The sequence below is a fragment of the Erythrolamprus reginae genome, chromosome 11 (genome assembly GCF_031021105.1).
Source record: "Erythrolamprus reginae isolate rEryReg1 chromosome 11, rEryReg1.hap1, whole genome shotgun sequence".
Taxonomy (NCBI): domain Eukaryota; kingdom Metazoa; phylum Chordata; class Lepidosauria; order Squamata; family Dipsadidae; genus Erythrolamprus; species Erythrolamprus reginae.
Window position 1 is genome coordinate 28,324,721 of NC_091960.1, and position 21,426 is coordinate 28,346,146.

The 21,426-nt window shown below is 45.7% G+C and overlaps 1 protein-coding gene across 2 annotated transcripts in view; it reads right to left on the reverse strand.

Annotated features, from left to right (window-relative positions):
* Positions 1-262: 262 nt before the first annotated feature.
* The window catches only part of AGO1 (argonaute RISC component 1), a 136,379-nt gene continuing 115,215 nt past the window's right edge, over positions 263-21,426 (reverse strand). For both annotated transcript variants that reach the window (XM_070764751.1, XM_070764752.1), the window contains exons 10-19: positions 21,270-21,392; positions 18,309-18,442; positions 14,074-14,258; positions 11,623-11,782; positions 9,068-9,158; positions 7,747-7,941; positions 6,151-6,285; positions 4,949-5,050; positions 2,514-2,713; positions 263-547 (exon numbers count right to left, since the gene is read on the reverse strand). In XM_070764751.1, coding sequence (XP_070620852.1) covers positions 439-547; positions 2,514-2,713; positions 4,949-5,050; positions 6,151-6,285; positions 7,747-7,941; positions 9,068-9,158; positions 11,623-11,782; positions 14,074-14,258; positions 18,309-18,442; positions 21,270-21,392 — 1,434 coding nt within the window. In that variant the 3' untranslated portion in view covers positions 263-438. The remainder of the gene's footprint in view (positions 548-2,513; positions 2,714-4,948; positions 5,051-6,150; positions 6,286-7,746; positions 7,942-9,067; positions 9,159-11,622; positions 11,783-14,073; positions 14,259-18,308; positions 18,443-21,269; positions 21,393-21,426) is intronic.

The window sequence follows — 21,426 nt, forward strand, 5'->3', positions numbered from 1 at the left end:
TTGAAATTGAAAGACAGATTCCCTCCCTCGGTTTCAATATTTTTGCATTTGTTTGGTCAGGTAACTGAAAAGCCTGAAATCCAGAAAGTCTCTCTTGTTTTAATACTAGAAAGGCGTGTCCATCCAGTTACGCAGTTCTCCTGGGTTGACCCTGGAAAACAAGGGTTGTTTCGTAGAAATGGTCTGTCCGCGGCCTGCAGTGATCTCTCCATCGGATAACTACAAGGTGCCCCAATGCTTTTCTTTTCTTTCTTTCTTTCTTTCTTTCTTTCTTTCTTTCCTTCTTTTTTCTTTCTTTTCTTTCCTTCCTTGCCTCTTTCTTCTTTCTTTCTTTCTTTCTTTCCTTTCTTTCTTCTCTTTCTTTCTCTCTCTCTCTCTTTTTTGTATGGCTCCTACACATCGGAAAGCTTTCTGGAGTGAGGTAAAAATGTTGGGCTTTCAAGCAAAGTACATGGTACGTAAAGTGTCCTGATGAACTTGCACAGCCTTGGCGAGAGCTTGAGGGTCTCGGCCGTTGCTCTGGCCGGAGATGTGACTGCCTTCTCCACTAAAAGGGCAGAGGGAAAGGAATGGGAGGGGGGGATTAAGACAGAGCGTTAATTAGAAGATGAAACAGATGAGCACGGCAGATTTCTCTAGGCAGGGAGATCACTGCCAGCATAAAACGGCACAGCTTTAATTCCAGAGACATTCAAGACTCCAACTCCCAGAATTCCACAGATAGTTGGAAACAACGCTCCAGACCAGGAGTAGGCAAAGTTGGCTCTTCTAGGACTTGTGGACTTCAACTCCCAGAATTCCTGAGCCAATCATGCTAGCTTAGGAATTCTGGGAGTTGAAGTCCACATGTTCTAGAAGAGCCAACTTTGCCTACCCCTGCCCTAGACAAACTGCACACCTCTGCTAGATTAAAAAAAAGTTTGTTTTTTTACTTCTTCCATAAGTTTAAGGACATTGGAGACAAGTTCACTTAACAAATGTCTCACTTAGCAACAGAGTCGAGGACTACCTGTACTGTTAATATAATTTCTTTCCAGTGATACTTAATAATTCCCCATTCATGCACCCTCCCTCCCTCCCCAATGTAAATTATAGCTTCCAAGATTTAGCTGCAATACCTATTTGTCTTTTTTCCTAAAGAAGACGTGGAACTGTTGGACAACTTTAACTTATCAGTGACCATATTTCTGGAGTATAAGATGCACTGTTTTTCCCCTCTAAAAGAGGCTGAAAATTTGGGAGGATCTTATGCTCAGAATGTAGCTTTTACTAAGCCTTTTTTTCAGCCCTAAAGAAGTGCTAATACCATCTTCTGTGCTTTGCTAGCTAAGCGATCTTCCCTTTGCCTGCTTCTTTCATTGCTGCTCCCTCTGACAATCAGTTGAGCCTTTTTTCAGCCCTAACCAGGTGCTAACAGTGAAGCGATCTTCCATGGTTTGCTAGCCAAGTGATCTTCCCTTTGCCTGCTTCTCTTATTGCTTCTCTCTCTGAAGAGAGAGAGAGAAGTGTTTTAGAAACTGTTTTTTATCCCCAATCAGTGGATAAAAAGCAAGCAGGTGGGCTCAAAACCAACAAACTAATGTGCTGAAGCTGACCAGATTAAGGACTAGCCACATATTTTTTCCCTCCCCCAAACTAAACATAGAAACATAGAAGACTGACGGCAGAAAAAGACCTCATCATCCATCTAGTCTGCCCTTATACTACTTTCTGTATTTTATCTTAGGATGGATATATGTTTATCCCAGGCATGTTTAAATTCAGTTACTGTGGATTTATCAACCACGTCTGCTGGAAGTTTGTTCCAAGCATCTACTACCCTTTCAGTCAAATAATATTTTCTCATGTTGCTTTTGATCTTTCCCCCAACTAACTTCAGATTGTGTCCCCTTGTTCTTGTGTTCACTTTCCTATTAAAAACACTTCCTTGCTGGACCTTATTTAACGCTTTAACATATTTAAATGTTTCGATCATGTCCCCACTTTTCCTTCTGTCCTCCAGACTGTACAGATTGAGTTCATGAAGTCTTTCCTGATACGTTTTATGCTTAAGACCTTCCACCATTCTTGTAGCCCGTCTTTGGACCCGTTCAATTTTGTCAATATCTTTTTGTAGGTGAGGTCTCCAGAACTGAACACAGTATTCCAAATGTGGTCTCACCAGCACTCTATATAGCGGGATCATAATCTCCCTCTTCCTGCTTGTTATACCTCTAGCTATGCAGCCAAGCATCCTTCTTGCTTTCCCTACCGCCTGACTGCACTGTTCACCCATTTTGAGACTGTCAGAAATCACTACCCCACACTACCCACACTAAAGTGTGTCTTATACTCCGGTGCATCTTATACTCCGAAAAATACGGTATATCAGGTAAGAGAAGGTCTTAAAGAAAATAGCCCAGCTCAGAGAACACCAAAACCCTCTAACTCACTAGCGCCACCCAGTGGTGTAACATTGGACTCCGCAAAGGAGCATCTTCAGTGGGGCTAGGGGAGGGCGTGCAACTACTCACCTGTCATGCTCTTTGTCTACAAGGTGATATCGTGCCCGGAAGGCCACCAACCGGGCATAGTATGCTGGTGCTGGGATAGAAACAGAGCGGGTACAACGGACGTAGGTGTGGCAAAGCTGGTAGGTGAGAATTTGAAGCTCATCTGCTGTAAACCGGTTATCGTCCCAAAGCACGTAGTAATGGGAGGGTCTGCTGGTACCCTAGGGGAGAAGGAAGGAAGGAAGGAAAGAAATGAAAGAGTCGAAAAACATCAGGGCGGCCTACTGTAGTAACCCGCCCTGAGTCCTCAGGGAGAGGGCAGCATATAAATTCAATTAATTAATTGATTAATTAAATAAATAAATAAATAAATAAATAAATAAATAACCAGCACAACGATGGAAGGATGTTTGCATGGGGGTGCAGGAAAGAAATAGGTACAGGCAGTGCTGCATCTCCACGCTCGAAATCTACCTAGCAGCTAAGAACTATTTTGCTATTGGCTGTTTGTTGACAGTTCAGTCGGTGGGAAAATTACAGCCCCGCTATTGGCTACCAGCTTTGACAGCCACCATATAAATAGCAGCCTGACAGAGGCTTGCCTGTGCCGTTACGGCTTTGTCCAGTTGACAGCTGTTCTAATAAAACGGTTCTGTTCTGATCACCGTCTCGCCTCAGTTCCAGATCCTGTCATTCTACACAAGCTAGAACACTGGCGACGAAGATGGGATAACAGGATGCTGAGGAGACAGTTTAAGCTGGTCACTCAAAGAGAGCTGACTTTTCCCGTCTTGTTCAAGGCGAACGCCTCCACAACAGTTAAGCTAAATATTCCTTAACCATCCTTTTAAGGATGTCTTCTCCAACATTGTTCACCCTTTGCAACCGGCAACTGAAACCTGGGATGAATACTCTGGATCACTTTGAATGTTTCCTCCAGGTGGAACAACTGTACAGAGCTGCCCAATAACAGAAATGTGTCAACACCCCAAATAGCATCTAAGAAATAAATCAGATTCCAGTTCTCTCACATAAGGTCCGATTTATTATCAAAGCCATGTTGGTCACACTACTTCCATTCCAATACTAATTCCCTTCCAGTACCCCACCCAGGTTAAAGTTCATCAGCATCCCCACACCCACAAGTTCATCACGAGGACCAGTCCAAGTGCAGGGATTCCACTGACTTCCTCTTTACTTTAGTTGATGCAGAACAAAAGATGACCTTGGACTCTAAGAAAGAAATTTGTTGTGGCTAGTAACTTCCTTCTCATTCACTACCCCTCCCAATTTCCCTAATACTATGCTACTGTGGCAGGCCAAAGCCTCTAACTCCACATGATGGCTTTCGGCCCGACATTATGTCCATTTCCTCACTTCTTGTGGCCCACAAATTTTTGCCACAATTTTTCCACTTACAACAGTTCACCGAGGGACTGTTTGACATTCCAACAGATTTTTAATAAAGCAACTTACGGATCTTTTTTTCCCCACACTTAACCACTTGCAGCATCCCCATGACTGCGTGATTAAAATTCAGACGCTTGGCACTTGACTCGTCTTTACATCGGTAGCAATGGCCCAGGCTCACCTGACCATATTTTGCAAACCTTCTGACAAGCAAAGTCAGTTCATGGTCACAAGCTGAGGACTGTCTGCACCCCTTGGAGGATGGGTGACAGTCTGAAAGGTCTTCTGAGACTATGGTTAATATTTTTTTAACCCTGGTACCCTCCTCGCATTTACTATACACTTGTTACCCTCCTGGTCCTTTTAGACCCGGAGTATAAAAGGGTTGGTTCTAGCTACTGGAATGGTCTTTTTGAATACTTTTTTCACCAGTATACTAATTTGAACATTTCTGAACACAACGAAATGAAAATTGAAGTGAAAAAAATAATGCTTATTTGTTTATTAAGGTAAGAGTTTGCAGCCTAATCTAGAAGAAAATGAACAAACTTTCACAAAAATGGGGGGGGGGCTTTTCTGAGCAAAATAAACAAATAAGCATTAATTTTTTTCATTCCAATTTTCATTTCATTGTGTTCAGAAATGTTCAAATTAGTATACTAGTGAAAAAAGTATTCAAAAAGGCCATTCCAGTAGCTGGAACCAACCCTTTTATACTCCGGGTCTAAAAGGATGCAGAGGGTAAAATTGGTAACTTTTTTTGCCCAGCAAAAACTATACCCCCCTCCCCCCAAAAACCCCCACCACCCTTAGAAAGAACCCCTCAAATGAGGAAAAAGTCATGGAATTTCAAGTTTCAGATATGCAGGGAAATTTTTTTACAGGGTCTAACACTTCATTTTGGGTCCTTTTAAACCCGGGGAGAATACCAGGGTTAAAGTGCGCCCTTCCATCCCTCGAATTTACAGTCATGGCAGAGAATACTAGGAAATGAAGTCCACTGCCTTACCCACACCTGCCAGGAAGCTGCTAAAAAAAAAAGATACCTGAATGCCGGCATGACTGCACAGGTAGAAGTCAAACTCAAAAGGGTGAGTAATGTTCGTATCGACAGTGGTTCCTGCTGGTATGTTTCCACTTTTGCCAATCTGCAGAGAGAGAGAGAGAGACCGATAGAGACCAAGACAAAGTTAAATACAATCGCAATGGCAAGGAGACCAGACAAAATGGGACCAGGTTTCCATAAAAATTGCCAGAAGCTTTAATGCTACAATTCTGCAGTGCAGTTTGAATTTCAGGTTGTCCTTAATTTACAACAATTCATTTGGTGATCCTTCGATCACTATCATCATTATCATTAGTAAATTGGTGATCATGTTCCATGACATCATCACAGGCTTACTAATGGTTCTAAAGAACTAGTTAGAACTGGTAGGAACCCACCTCTGCTCGAGACATACAACTGTTCATTTAGTGATCTTTCAAAGTTACAACCGCACTGGGGGAAAAATGACATATGATCATTACAGCAACCAAATGGTCATGTGATCAAATTCCTAAGGCAGTTGAATTAAGATGTTAAGATGTTTATGTTTTATTATAAATAGAAAAAGGGAATACAGTAATACCTCATCTTACGAACTTAATTGGTTCCCGGAGGAGGTTCATAAGGTGAAAAGTTTGTAAGACGAAACCTTGTTTCCCATAGGAAACAATGTAAAATTAATTAATACCCGCAAAAAAACGCCGCTGCCCAGCTGTCACCTTTTGAAACAGCCGGGGGGCTTCTCGGCATCTTCCCGAACCCGAACGCCAAACCCGAACTTTTGCCGAACTTCCGGGTTTGGCGTTCGGGAGGCCGCCAAGAAGCCCCGCCGCCCGGCTGTCGCCTTTTGAAACAGCCGTGGGGCTTCTCGGCATCCTCCCGAACGCCGAACCCGGAAGTTCGGCAAAAGTTCGGGGTCGGCGTTCGGGTTCAGGAGGACGCTGAGAAGCCCCGCCGCCTGGCTGTTAGCTTTTTAAAAGAGCCGCGGAGCTGTCGGGCCGGTCGGGAGGCTGGAAAGGAGGTGGGGAATCCCAATAGGGAATTCCACGGGCGGAGCTTTGACGTCACAAAGACGTCCTTCCTGGCCGGCCGAACTACCCGAAATCTCCGCTATCGGTTGTCCAGAACTGGTCAGAACCTGCTGAAACCCACCTCTGACACACACACACACACACACACACGGTACCCATCTTTGAGTCTCACCCTCTCATTCTTGTCTGCACAGAAGAGGCGAGTGTGATGTCTTTTCTGAACAACAATGTAGGTGATGCCCGGCTGGTAATCCTTCTCCAATTTGATGCAGGCATCCCGGATGGCCAGAAGCTCATAGTGGAGGATCTGAGGAAGGAACGAAAACAATACCGTCTTTCCCCCAAAATAAGACCTGCCCAGATAATAAGCCTTCCCCCCCCCCAAACCCCCACCCCTCCTCTGAAAATAAGCCCTCTGCATCCATTTAACTGCATGCAGAGCCAAGCCCATGTTACACCAACACTCCGCAGTCTGCACTGGTTGCCGATCAGTTTCCGGTCACAATTCAAAGTGTTGGTTATGACCTATAAAGCCCTCCATGGCACCAGACCAGATTATCTCAGGGACCGCCTTCTGCTGCACAAATTCCAGCAACCAGTTAGGTCCCACAGAGTTGGCCTTCTCCGGGTCCCGTCAACTAAACAATGTCGCTTGGCGGGACCCAGGGGAAGAGCCTTCTCTGTGGCGGCCCCGACCCTCTGGAACCAACTCCCCCCAGAGATTAGAATTGCTCCCACCCTTCTTGCCTTTCGTAAGCTTCTTAAAACCCACCTCTGCCTCCAGGCATGGGGGAACTGAGATACTCTTTCCCCCTAGGCCTTTACAATTTTATGCATGGTATGTCTGTATGTATGTTGGTTTTACAATAGGGGCTTTTAACTGTTTATATTGGATTGTCATATGCTGTTTACTACTGTTGTTAGCCGCCCTGAGTCTACGGAGAGGAGCGGCATACAAATCCAATCCAATCCAATCAATCTCTGCCATTTCCTCTGGTTAGGGCAGTGCTTCTAGGGAGAAAGATACTGCAAAATCTCCATTTCCTCTCAATCAGCTGGGACTCGGGAGGCAGAGAATAGATGAGGTCGGGGCCAGTCAGAGACGGCATTTGCTGGTTCTTTGAACTGCTCAAAATGTCCTCTACCGCAGTGATTTTCAACCTTTTTTGAGCCGCGGCACATTTTTTAGATTTACAAAACCAGGGGGCACATTGGGGGGGGGGGGGGCTAAAAAAAGTTTGGACAAAAAAATTCTCTCTTTCTCTCTTCCTCCCTTTCGCTCTATTTCTCTCTCCCTCCCTCTTTCTCTCCCTCTTTTTTCTATCTCTCTCTCCATCCCTCTTTCTTTTTCTCTTCCTTCTTTCCTCTTTTTTGCTCTCTTTCTCTCTCCCTCCCTACCTCCCTCTATGTCTTTCTCTCTCTCACCGTCCCTCCCTGTCTTTCTCTCTGTCTCTCTCTTTCTTTCTTTCTCTCTTGCTCTCTCTTTCTTTTTCTCTCTCTTGCTTTCTTTCTCACTCTTGCTCTCTTTCTTTCTCTAACTCTCTCTTTCTCTCTTGTTTTCTTTCTCTCCCTCTTGCGCGCTCTCTCTCTCTTTCTCTCTCTCTTGTTTTCTTTCTCTCTCTGAGCTTCGCGGCACACCTGACCATGTCTCACGGCACACTAGTGTGCCGCGGCACACTGGTTGAAAAACACTGCTCTACCGGTTCTCCAGAACTGGTCAGAACCTGCTGAATCCCATCTCTGGTCAGCCAGGAGAAGTCTTCCTCACCTGTGGCAGCTGTCCTTCAGGAACACCATCTCGGTAGAAGATAATGCGTGTCGGTTTGAAGCGTGTGGACTTGTAGAACTGGATGAGGAGTTCTCGAACCATGTAGGAAAGGTCTTCGATGATTTCCTGGCGTGGCCGCTGTACCCGGACCGTGGCACAGTAGCGGCTTGGGTGGGCATCCATGCTACCCACCACCTGCCATCAACAAAGAGGCAACGTCTATGACTCGCTCACAGCAAAAGAGGGAGGCAACAGGTGTTAGGTGGATCTCAAACTTTTACAGTAATCCCTCGCTACTTCACAGTTCATCTTTCGCGGATTCGCTATTTCATGGGTTTTCAAAGGGGGCTTAAATCCATTAAATCCATTAAAAAATTTAAATCCATTAAAAATTCATAAAATTCTTCTACAGTCCTACTGTACTCTATTAAAGAAACTGGTACCGTGTTTCCCCGAAAGTAAGACAGTGTCTTACTTTCTTTTTATCCCCAAAAGCCCCACTATGTCTTACTTTCGGGGTATGTCTTATATTGGAAAAAACGGTGCGCGCTGGAGTCAGAAAAAGACATAGACAGACGGGGAGGGAGCCAGCCGGCCGGCGAGGCCCGGAGTGCACTGCCAACTAGGAAGGAAGGAGGGAGGGAGGCGGCCCCAGCCCCCGCTGCTTTCCCCGCCGCGCCGCTCCCAAGCGCCTTCCTCGCCCTCGCCGCCGCCGCCTTCTCGCTCTCCAGGTCCAGCTAGATGAGAGGCGATGGCAACGGCGGCGGCTGCGCGGTGCCCGTTAAGTTACCTCGTTGAGCAGGAAGGTAGCGCTGGAGTCAGAAAAAGACATAAACAGACGGGGAGGGAGCCGGCCGGCCGGCGAGGCCTGGAGTGCACTGCCAGCTGGGAAGGAAGGAGGGAGGGAGGCGGCCCCTGCCCCCGCTGCTTTCCCCGCCGCGCCGCTCCCAAGCGCCTTCCTCGCCCTCGCCGCCTTCTCGCTCTCCAGGTCCAGCTAGATGAGAGGGAGGCGGCAATACCCCCGTGTTTCCCCGAAAGTAAGACATATGTCTTACTTTCGGGGTACGGCTTATATTAGCCGACCCCCCTGAAACCCCCCATACGTCTTACAATCGGGGGTGTCTTACTATCGGGGAAACAGGGTAGGATATCACATGTAGTTCTAGCTGAGAAACATTATAGAACGACTGTTTAATGCACAGGGTGGGTTTTAAAAGTCCAAATACTCGTTAAATACATTAAAAAATATCTTTCCTCTACTTCACGGAAATTCGTTATCTTTGTTTTGTTCAAGGCCACAACTTCCGAAAAGGGAACTTACAGCTGTTATGGAGGGCTTTTTTCCATCCCCAGCTGGAGGATGAGTCACATCAGCTCCCAGGAATATAACCGGCTGTTGAAAAACGGCAGATCTAGGGGAAACATGAAGCAGGAATCTTAATGCAAAGGCCTAAGAGGGTTCTCAGATGACTGAGCGTAGATACTACAGGTAGCTTTTGACTGACAACCATGTCTTTAGTGACCGTTCCAAGCAACAACAGCACCAAAAAGACCTATTTATGACCAAACCTCAGCAATTCATAGTCTATTTTTATAAAGGACATGGGAGTTCAAAAGACAAAGAGAGAGAGAACACAATAGTGCTGCGATGGGTGCCCAAGATGCTTACTGAAGCACACAAAATCAACAAAGGCTATTTAATATCTACATGAAACCGCTGGGGGAGACCATCCAAGGGCATGGGGTGAGGTATCATCGATATGCAGATGATACCCAGCTTTACATCTCCACCGCTTGTCCAGTCAGCGAAGCAGTGGAAGTGATGTGCCGGTGCCTGGAGGCTGTTGGGGTCTGGATGGGTGTCAACAGACTCAAACTCAACCCGGATAAGACGGAGTGGCTGTGGATTTTGCCTCCCAAGGACAATTCCATCTGTCCGTCCATTACCCTGGGGGGGGAATCACTAACCCACTCAGAGAGGGTCCGCAAGTTGGGCATCCTCCTCGACCCACAGCTCACATTAGAGAAACATCTTTCAGCTGTGGCGAGGGGGGCGTTTGCCCAGGTTCACCTGGTGCACCAGTTGCGGCCATATTTGGACCAGGAGTCACTGCTCACAGTCACTCATGCCCTCATCACCTCGAGGCTCGACTACTATAATGCTCTCTACATGGGGCTACCTTTGAAGAGTGTTCGGAAACTTCAGATCGTGCAGAATGCAGCTGCAAGAGCAATCATGGGCTTCCCTAAATATGCCCATGTTACACCAACACTCCATAGTCTGCACTGGTTGCCGATCAGTTTCCGGTCACAATTCAAAGTATTGGTTATGACCTATAAAGCCCTTCATGGCACTGGACCAGAGTATCTCCGGGACCGCCTTCTGCCGCACGAATCCCAGCGTCCAATAAGGTCCCACAGAGTTGGCCTTCTCCGTGTCCCGTCGATTAAACAATGTTGTTTGGCAGGACCCAGGGTAAGAGCCTCCTCTGTGGCGGCCCCGACCCTTTGGAACCAACTCCCCCCAGATATCAGAGTTGCCCCCACTCTCCTTGCCTTTCGCAAGCTCCTTAAAACCCACCTCTGTCGTCAGGCATGGGGGAATTGAAATTTCACTTCCCCCTAGGCTTATAGAATTTATACATGGTATGCTTGTATGTATGATTTGTTCTTTAAATTGGGGTTTTTTAGATTATTTTTAATATTAGATTTGTTTACATTGTCTTTTTTACTGTTGTTAGCCGCCCCGAGTCTTCAGAGAGGGGCGGCATACAAATCTAAATAATAATAATAATAATAATAATAATAATAATAATAATAATAATAATTCTCTCTTCAGCCAAAAAATTGAAAACTCAACAATCGTTGAGAAAAATCTTGGGCACTCATCACGCACAAATCCTGGGCACCCATCGCAGCAGCGTTCATGCCCTTAGCATTCAGGGAACATATTACAGCACTTGGAGGGAAACGGAATGAGGATGCTCATCTCTAACCTTCACCACAACGCCAATATATGATCTACTGACCACTGGCCCTGCTCGTTCTCTTCCGCTGGCTTCCCGCTACATGATAGTAATACCAACTTCCCCCATGAACCTTCCCCACGAGAGATATGTGCCTTACTTTCCACATAACTCTCGTAAAAGTATTTTTTATCTATCTATCTATCTATCTATCTATCTATCTATCTATCTATCTATCTATCTATCTAATCTATCTAATCTATCTATCTATCTATCTAATCTATCTATCTATCTATCTATCTATCTATCTATCTATCTATCTAATCTATCTATCTATCTATCTATCTAATCTATCTATCTATCTATCTATCTAATCTATCTATCTAATCTATCTATCTATCTGTCTATCTGTCTATCTAATCTATCTATCTATCTAATCTATCTATCTATCTATCTATCTATCTATCTAATCTATCTATCTATCTATCTATCTATCTATCTAATCTATCTAATCTATCTATCTATCTATCTATCTATCTATCTATCTATCTATCTATCTAATCTATCTAATCTATCTATCTATCTATCTAATCTATCTATCTATCTATCTATCTAATCTATCTATCTATCTAACTATCTATCTATCTAATCTATCTATCTATCTATCTAATCTATCTAATCTATCTATCTATCTATCTATCTATCTATCTATCTAATCTATCTAATCTATCTATCTATCTATCTATCTATCTATCTATCTATCTATCTATCTATCTATCTATCTATCTATCTATCTATCTATCTATCTATCTGATTTGTATGCCGCCCTCTCCATAGACTCGGGGCGGCATACAAAGTATGGAGTAGGAGCAAAGAAAGTGGCCTCCCTTCACACCTGAGCAATACGTACCGCTGATGGGGCACCAAGATATTGTTAATTCCTCCAAGTTTCACGTTGATCTTGAGACAAAGGTTGGAAAGAGTCTGGGGAGACGTCTTCACCACATTTTTGACCTGCACACACTGAGTGGCCATGCCCAGAAGGGTGTCCCCTACACGCTTCACCTCCGCTGCAGGGAAAGAGTAGAGCATCAGAGATCGGCAGTCTTCATAAAAGAATGGTTCCTGTTTAGCGGAAGCAGATCCCTTTAAGACAGAGGTCTTCAAACTTGGCAACTTTAAGACTTGTGGACTTCAACTCCCAGAATTCTCCAGCCAGCATAGCTGTGTGGTGGCCTGCCAGCATCCTGTGCAACTGATTGCGGACCCTGTTCAGATCGACTTGGTGATGTGCCAGCAGTCTTTGCAACTGGCACAACTTTGCAACTCAGATAGTGGGGAGGATGGTGAGGATTTGGTGCCAGAGGCAGAGGTTCAGCCAGGGCCTTGGGAACCTCCAGCATCTCAAAGCAGCGGTGAGGAAGAAGAGTCTTCTCCTCTTCTTGATGCACGAGCGTGTAGGGTTGCCAAGAGACAGGAATGGTTACTCTAGAGGAGGCCTCCTTTAGAATAAGACTGGGGGCTAATTGGCCACTCCCCTAGTAGAGAGTAGGGTAGAGGCAGCTGAACAGTAGAGGCAGCTGAATAGCTGCAGGAAACAATAGTTTAGTCTTATGTGTGTGTTGTGAATTGTCTTGTGAATCCCTGTATCTCTGCTTCGGATTTCTTATGGTGGAAGGCTGCTGGGCATTTTGCCAAGCCTTTGGAAACTATGTGAGATAGCAAGAACTACTTGCATTGCTTTGAATTAAGACAGTTTGAACTGAGTTAATGAAGATTAATTGACAGCTGACTTTTTGCAAGAAAGGATTGCTTTTTTATTTGTGTGTGTGTGTGTGTGTGTGTTTCCACTGCTAAGCCAGTTATTCTTGAAGTTCATTCAAACAGTGTGTTTGTTGTGTTCATAACTGGTTTCAGAACAAACTGGCTAGAGAATTCTGGGAGCTGAAATCCACAAATATTAAAGTTGCCAAGTTTGGGGGGGGGGGGGCTGCTTTAGGAAGACCTCAATTAACTAGGTGGAGAATAAAATCAAAACCATAAGGAACAGAGAATTATTGAGATGTTCCAAACTTTTTAATGCTACAAGTTGGTTAGAACAGGGGTAGGCAAAGTTGGCTCTTCTATGACATGTGGACTTCAACTCCCAGAATTCCTGAGCTTCGCATGATTGGCTCAGGAATTCTGGGAGTTGAAGTCCACAAGTCATAGAAGAGCCAACTTTGCCTACCCCGGGTTAGATTAATGCAGTGCTTCTTAACCTTGGCAACTTTTACGATGTGTGGACTTCAACTCCCAGAATTCCACAGCCAGAACAGGTAGATGGTAAATAAGGGCGGATTGGCATTACCGCCACTATTGGTGCACTGCGCACGCAGCTTCGATTCTCTTGTGTGCATACACAGGAAGCAATTTGCGAACGGCTGCTACAGTGCCAGTCCCAGAGGCGCCACCACCTTTTTCCCGTATTTTTGCTTCGTGTGCATAGGCAGGAAGCAAAATCTTGTGAAGGGGCGCACGTGTGCTTGCATTTTATTTGCTTCCGTGCATGCGCAGGAGCAAAAAATCTCCGATATCTCACGCATGTGTCCGCTTGCAAGATTTTGCACCTGTGCATGCACACAAAGCAAAAATACGGAAAAAAGATAGCGGCGCCCCTAAGACTGGCACCGTAGCGGCCGCGCGCAAATTGGACAATCTGGCAGCCGCTACCGGTGCCCCGTCCTCTACCGCAGTGATTTTCAACCTTTTTTGAGCCGCGGCACATTTTTTACATTTACAAAACCCTGGGGCACATTGAACCGGGGGGGGGGCCCTAAAAAAAGTTTGGACAAAAAAATTCTCTCTCTCTCTTCCTCCCTTTCGCTCTATTCCTTTCTCCTTCCCTCTTTTTCTCCCTCCCTTCCTCTTTCTTTCTCTCTCCCTCTCTCCCTTTCTTTCTCTTCCTTCCTTCCTCTCTTTTTTGCTCTCTTTCTCTCTCCCTCCCTACGTCCCTCTATGTCTTTCTCTCTCTCTCCTTCCCTCTCTCTCTCTCTTGCTTTCTTTCTCTCTCTTTCTCCCTCTCTTTCTTTCTCTTCTTCTCTTTCTCTCTTGCTTTCTTTCTCTCTTGTTTTCTTTCTCTCTCTCTTTCTTTCTCTCTTGCTTTCTCTCTCTCTTGCTTTCTTTCTGTCTTTCTTTCTCTCTCTCTTGCTTTCTTTCTCTCTGAGCTTCGCGGCACACCTGACCATGTCTCGCGGCACACTAGTGTGCCACGGCACACTGGTTGAAAAACACTGCTCTACCGTACCAACAGCAACCCCACTACTGGTGGTAAATGAAGACTTCTCAAACGCTCTTCCTGACACCCATTCGGATGACATACCATACACGGGGGTCTTGCCCGGCAAGATGACGATGATGAGCTGGAGTCCTGAATATGTGTTTTTAAGGTGTCGGAACATGGGCTCCACACTGTCAGCACCTTGGGCATATTTACAGAAGCAAGGCTGGCCCTGGATTGGCATCCCTGCGTCCTTAGAAATTTTGCGCAGCTGGTCCGTAAAGTTCCTATGCAAAGACAACAGAAAGCCAGATCAGAAGAGTGCAAGTGAATCGTTCACAACTGTTGTGATTCCGTCTGAGGCCCCTCAGGGAACGGCTGATCCTCTGCCGGCTTCCTGCTCAGAGGGGGAGGATGAGGAACAGGAGGTTCAGGCAGACGGGGAGGAGGAATCTCAGGCTGAGGGAGAGGGAGGACAGCCAGAGTCCCCCTCGGGGGAGCTCTCCCCAGCAAGCAGCCTGGATTCCTTAGATGAAAATGCACAAGCAATAATCGATCTTTTCTGTTGCAGAAAAGAGCAACACAACAAAGGGGACAATTAGCCAGGTACTTTCAGCACTAAAGAGGCAACAGCTGGGTTTGGGTGTGGTGCTCTCTGGAAAGGCTGAAAAGGCAGACCCACCCTTCCTGGCTTGTGGAGTATTATCTTTGGGAGTCCTGGGACCTGGCTGTGATCTTTGGCGTCTTGGAATTCTGGTTTGTGACTTTGAATACTGAAACCTTGGGGGAAAAAGGTGTGGGTCTTATTCTCTACAGTGGTGGGTGTGCCAGCAAGAAGTCTGCTGTATTGTCTGGCCATCAGGACTCTGCTGTGAAGTCTCATAGCCTGCCTGTTGGGAAGAACAGGTTTTTCTCTGTGTTTATTTTTCAAACTATAAAGTGCTTTTGCTTTTACCAGCATGTCTGGCTGCTTTTTCCAGTTGGTGTTGAAGTCTGGGGGCACCCAGACAGAACAACAACTGACATGCAACCACTCACAATGGAACAGGGTAGTTATGGCTATGGAAATGGCCAGCAGTTACTATTTGTATGACGAAAATCTAATAAACTATAAACTAGCATACAAATCTAATGAACTATAAACTATAACTATAAAATGACCTATAAAGCCCTACATGGCATAAGACCAGATTCTCAACTTCAACTTCAATGAGCCGGGGTGGCGCAGCAGGTAGAGTGCTGTACTGCAGGCCACTGGAGCTGACTTGTAGATCTGAAGGTTAGCGGTTCAAATCTCATCACCGGCTCAAGGTTGACTCAGCCTTCCATCCTTCCGAGGTGGGTAAAATGAGGACCCGGAATGTGGGGGCAATAGCCTTTCTCTATTAAAAAAAGTGCTATTGCTAACATGTTGTAAGCCGCCCTGAGTCTAAGGAGAAGGGCGGCATAAAAATTGAATAAATAAATAAATAAAATAAATAAATAAATAAATAAACTTGTCCAAAATGCAGCCGCGCGAGCCGTCTTGGGCCTTCCAAGAAATGCCCTCATCTCGCCATCCCTCCGTGGACTGCATTGGCTACCGATCAGTTTCCGGGCACAATTCAAAGTGTTGGTTATGACCTATAAAGCCCTACATGGCATAGGACCAGATTATCTCCGAGACCGCCTTCTGCTGCACGAATCCCAGCGACCGGTGAGGTCCCACAGAGTTGGTCTCCTTAGGGTCCCGTCGACCAAACAATGCCAGCTGGTGGGACCTAGGGGAAGAGCCTTCTCTGTGGGAGCCCCAACCCTCTGGAATCAGCCCCCCCCCCCTCCCCGGGAGATCCACACTGCACCCACCCTCCTTGCCTTCCGAAAGAGTTTAAAAATTCAACTTTGCTGCCAGGCTTGGGTTTTTTAGATCTTCCCCCTGACCAATGAATGTTTTTAAGTATGATTGTTGACTGATTTGTTTCATAGGGTTTCTTTTTTAATTAAATTTGATGGTTGTTTTTTTAATGTGGATTTGGATTCATATTATTTGTTCTGTTTTTTGTACATGCTGTGAGCCGCCCCGAGTCCTCAGAAAGGGGTGGCATACAAATCCAATTAAATAAATAAAATACAATTCAAGGTGTTGGTTACTATCTATAAAGTCCTACATGGCTTAGGACCAGACTATTTACCTCCCAGAGATCAACTAGTTCCCACAAAGTTGGCCTTCTTGGGGTCCCATTGACAAAAGAGTGCTGGCTGGCAGCCCTGCGGGGGAGGGCCTTCTCTGTGGTGGCCCCGGCTCTTTGGAACCTACTCCCCCCACCACCACCGAGATCCATACTGTTCCCACCCTTTTGACCTGTTCAGAGGTCAAAATTATTAGAATAAAGTAGCTGAACAAAGGAAGAACTGGGGGGAAAAACCAGAATTATATTTACTGGGTATTTTCAATAAGAAAGTTAAAAAAAGAAGTAAGATATTTGATTATTCATATCCTTACAGCTGCAAGGATAGTATATGATCAACAATGGAAATCTGATAAAATACCAGAAGAAGGGATGACAATTAAAAAGGTGATGGATTGCGCAGAGATGGACAGGCTGTCAAAAAAGCTAGAAGGGAAAGACGATTCAGAATACTATAGGATATGGGGGGAAATTTATGATTGGCTAGAGGAAAGAACAAATAAATAAAATTTAAGGACAAATATTTTAAAAGGTAAAAAATGCAAAGCAGCACGTTAATATAACTATAAATAAAAAATGATGAAAAGCTCTCCGATTGAAAATTCAAAATGAGCCAGGGAAAGTAACTTCCCAAATGTTTGTTAGCCGCCCCGAGTCTACGGAGAGGGGCGGCATACAAATCTAATTAATTAATTAATTAATTAATTAATTAATTAATAAAACAAATAAACAAACAAACAAACAGATAAAACACAAAATGAATTAGCTTAATACGTTACAATTCTGTTTTTATCGATTCATTCTTTTTCTTAGATGTTAGTTCAATTTTTTTTTCCTTTTCTATCCAACTATATAATTTCCCCCAAACCACCTTTTTATGCAGCTCAAACCTGCCCAGCTTTTTAAAACAGGGGGTACACTCCAGGCTTGGCGTGAGCTGATGAGGTCAATTCTTTCTGGTCCTTCTAGACCAGTAATGGTGAACCTTTTTTTGCTTGGGCTGCACTCGATAGGCGTGTGCCCACACCTATACAGTGATCCCTCAAGTTTCGTGATCTCGATCTTTGTGAAACGCTATATCGCGATTTAAAAAAAAATATTAATTTTTTAAAAAACCACTTCCACGTTTGGCTTCGGGAGTCAGCTGGGAAGCGGCGCGGCTGTTTTAAAAGGTCGCAGCCGGCCTGGGGGGCTTCCCAGCACCCCCCCGAACCCGCAACCCGGGTTCGAGGGGGTGCTGGGAAGCCCCCCAGGCCGGCTGCGACCTTTTAAAACAGCCGCGCCGCTTCCCAGCTGAGTCCTGAAGCCAAACGCCAAAGGCGAACTTCCGCGTTTGGCTTCAGGACTCAGCTGGGAAGCGGCGCGGCTATTTTAAAAGGTCGCAGCCGGCCTGGGGGGCTTCCCAGCACCCCCCCGAACCCCCAACCTGGGTCTTCCCGGCCGCCCACGCAAAGGGGAAACCCCGGCTCCTCGCTGATGCCCGCCGCTCGCCCGCCCGCCAGCAAGAGGGGGAAGACCCAGGGAAGGTTCCTTCGGCCGCCCAGCAGCTGATCTGCTCAGTAGCGCAGCAGCAGCGAGGAGCCGAATCGGGGTTTCCCCTTTGCGTGGGCGGCGGGGAACGCAAACTCCACCATCTACGCATGCGCGGCCGTAGAAAAAAAAGGGCGCGCATGCGCAGATGGTGTTTTTACTTCCGCAACCCTACATCGCGAAAAATCGATTATCGCGAGGGGTCTTGGAACGGAACCCTCACGATAATAGAGGGATCACTGTAATGCAATGTCCTCACCCCACGCATGCATATACAACCCCATGTTACCCCCACTGCCACGCATGTGCAGAGGGTGCACTGAAGCCGCTGGAGGCCCAACAGCCAAACAGGAAGTTCATTTCTGAACTTCCTGTCGGCCCATGGAGTCCATTTTTCACCATTCATAGGTTCCGGAGGCTTTCCTAAAGCCTGGGGAAGGTGAAAACGACATTCCTGGAGCTCTCTGGAAAGCTGAAAATCAGCTGGAATCTGTTTTTCGCCATCCACAGGCTCCAGCAGCTTCAGTGCCCTCAGATATTGCTCCGTGATCCACCTGTGGCACGTTGCCATAAGTTCCCCATCACAGTTCTAGGTGTTCTTTCATTTCTTACCCGCTCTCATGTGCGCCACACACTTACTTTAGCACTTCTTCTCTGCACTGCTTCTGAGGGGCAAAGCACGCGATGGCCCACACTTTGATCTCGATCCCATTGTAGAACTGCTTCCCTCGCATATCCCAGACCCCCTGGTTGGGCGTGGCGATGGCACGATTCTGCGGGGGAGGAAATGTGTGGGTTTTTAAAAAAAAAATAAGTAGGAGAAGAAGAGGCAGAGCCTAGGGCGGCGTCAAGAGAGGAATTAGCCTGGAGTCCTAACATTGCCACAAGTGATCCAAGTCTGTAATATGGCAAATGATTTAGCTTTACTAGATAAATGGTCAAAGCAATGGAAACTGCAGTTTAATGTTTCCAAATGTAAAATAATGCACTTGGGCAAAAGGAATCCTCAATCTGAGTACTGTATTGGCAGTTCTGTGTTAGCAAAAACTTCACAAGAGAAGGATTTAGGGGTAGTGATTTCTGACAGTCTCAAAATGGGTGAACAGTGCGGTCAGGCGGTAGGGAAAGCAAGTAGAATACTTGGCTGCATAGCTAGAGGTATAACAAGCAGGAAGAGGGAGATTGTGATCCTGCTGTATAGAGTGCTGGTGAAACCACATTTGGAATACTGTGTTCAGTTCTGGAGACCTCACCTACAAAAAGATATTGACAAAATTGAACAGATCCAAAGACGGGCTACAAGAATGGTGGAAGGTTTTAATCATAAAACTTATCAGGAAAGAATTAATGAACTCAATCTGTATAGTCTGGAGGACAAAAGGAAAAGGGGGGACATGATATAAACATTTAAATATGTTAAAGGGTTAAATAAGGTTCAGGAGGGAAGTGCTTTTAATAGGAAAGTGAACACAAGAACAAGGGAGCACAATCTGAGGTTAGTTGGGGGGGAAATTGGAAGTAACGTGAGAAAATATTATTTTACTGAAAGAGTAGTAGATGCTTGGAACAAACTTCCAGCAGACGTGGTTGGTAAATTCACAGTCACTGAATTTAAACATGCCTAGGATAAACATATATCCATCCTAAGATAAAATACAGGAAATAGTGCAAGGGCAGACTAGATGGACCATTAGGTCTTTTTCTGCCGTCAATCTTCTATGTTTCTATGTTTCTAAGTACAGCCCCCTTGAATTCCACTGACTCATATCTAGACCCAATTTTGTTAGCAGATTCTTGTGTGTAGGCCTGAGCAATAAATCTTCTTACCTGTAGCTTATTGTGGGATCCTATTCCTGACAAAACCCATACCTCAAAGATCCAGATTTTGGGTTGGTGGGAAGGAGGGGTAGTTTGCCTTCTGTGGTTGGGGGTATTCCATAAATAAAGTTTTTCAAAAATAGACCAGACATTTGACTGGGAGAGCATAAGACTTCTGCCTTGACTAAGAGAATTGGACACAGCTCCCAAATTTTCCAGCTTTGGGGACCGACGGGATGGAGAGGATGGTGCCACTCATGCGAATAGAGTCCGCGCTGTCCCGCTGCTCGTGCAAGTGAGGATGAGCACACGCTCACCAATCACTTCTGTGACCCGGTTTTGAACAGCTCAATCCCCAGTAGTGGGTTGCGGCCCGGACATTGGGGAGCCCTGGACTAGGAGGCCTTCCAGTCAGGGGTGGGCTTCAAAAATTTTAGCGAAGGGTTCTCTGCCTGGTTTCTCGGTGGACGTGGCCTAGTCGTCCTCCTGTACTACAGGGCGGCGGCGGTGAGGGCACTTTTGCCCTCCCTGGGCTCCAGAGGCACAAAAACAAGCCCACCCAGGCTCCAGAGGCCCAAAATATTTCCAGGCTTCCCGAACGTCTGGTAGGCCCGTTTTTTGCCCTACCCAAGCCTCTGTGCACCCTCTGCATTTACCTGCATCTAAAATTGGTTCAGGGGAGTCCTGGGAGGGGTGGGGCGGATGGGTAGGACCAGCAAGGAGTGGGATTTGCGGGTTCTCTGAACTGTACAGAATCTTAGCTAGAGGTTCTCACGAACCCCTGCAAACTCCCAGCAGCCTACCCCTGCTTCCGGCCCTATGATTCTATGATTTTGTCCTTAAAAAAAAGAGAGATGCTTCTAGAGAAATAGAAACTTCTTTCTCCTCTCTTATCTTTTCTAAGATCATGGCTAAGATTCTCAGAAAGCTACATGCTCCATTTTCTGAATGATGGTTTGATATGAGTTAATATTTTTCGGAGTATAAGACACACCTTTTCTCCCCTAAAAGAGGCTGAAAATTTGGGTGGGTCTTATACAGTGTTCCCTCGATTTTCGCGGGTTCGAACTTCGTGAAAAGTCTATACCACGGTTTTTCAAAAATATTAATTAAAAAATACTTCGCTGTTTTTTCTCCCATACCACGGTTTCTCTCGCCCAATGACGTCATATGTCATTGTCCGCCTTTAATAAATATTTTTTTAAAATAAACTTTCATAAATAAACAGGGTGAGTAATAATCTAAATGGTTGCTAAGGGAATGGGAAATTGTAATTTAGGGGTTTAAAGTGTTAAGGGAAGGCTTGTGATACTGTTCATAGCCAAAAATAGTGTATTTACTTCCGCATCTCTACTTCGCGGAAATTTGACTTTCGCGGGCGGTCTCGGAACGCATCCCCCGAGAAAATCGAGGGAACACTGTACTCCGAAAGTAGCTTTTATGAAGCTTTTTTTCCCCAGCACTAACAATATTCCCAGCTTGCAGGATTTATTCATTGCTACTCCGAAGATGTTTTTTTCCAGCCCTAAGTCTTTGCAGGCTGGTTTTCATTGCTTCTCCCTCTCAAGGTTTTTTTTCAGCCCTAACCCGGGGATAAATTAATGTGCTGAAGCTGACCAGACTAAGAACACTAGCCAGAGGAATACCTGCTAGGCAGATTCTTTCTCTATTTTCCTCCCCCAAAACAAAGGTGCGTCTTATACTCCCAATAGTACGGTATATAAATATCTCAGGCTCCAGTGGTGCTTGTGAACAAAAGCAGCCCAGAGGTTCCTTACTCACCCGGCCTCCGTATTGTAAAATTGGGGCTGGCAAGACCCGCCCAGTCACTTCGGTCATGTCATCTTTCACTTTTATGCCAAACTCTTGTATGTAGGGGTCCAGGTTGTAGCTGGCGTTTTTCATCTGCAAGACAAAGGGAGGTTCAGGTTTTCCAACA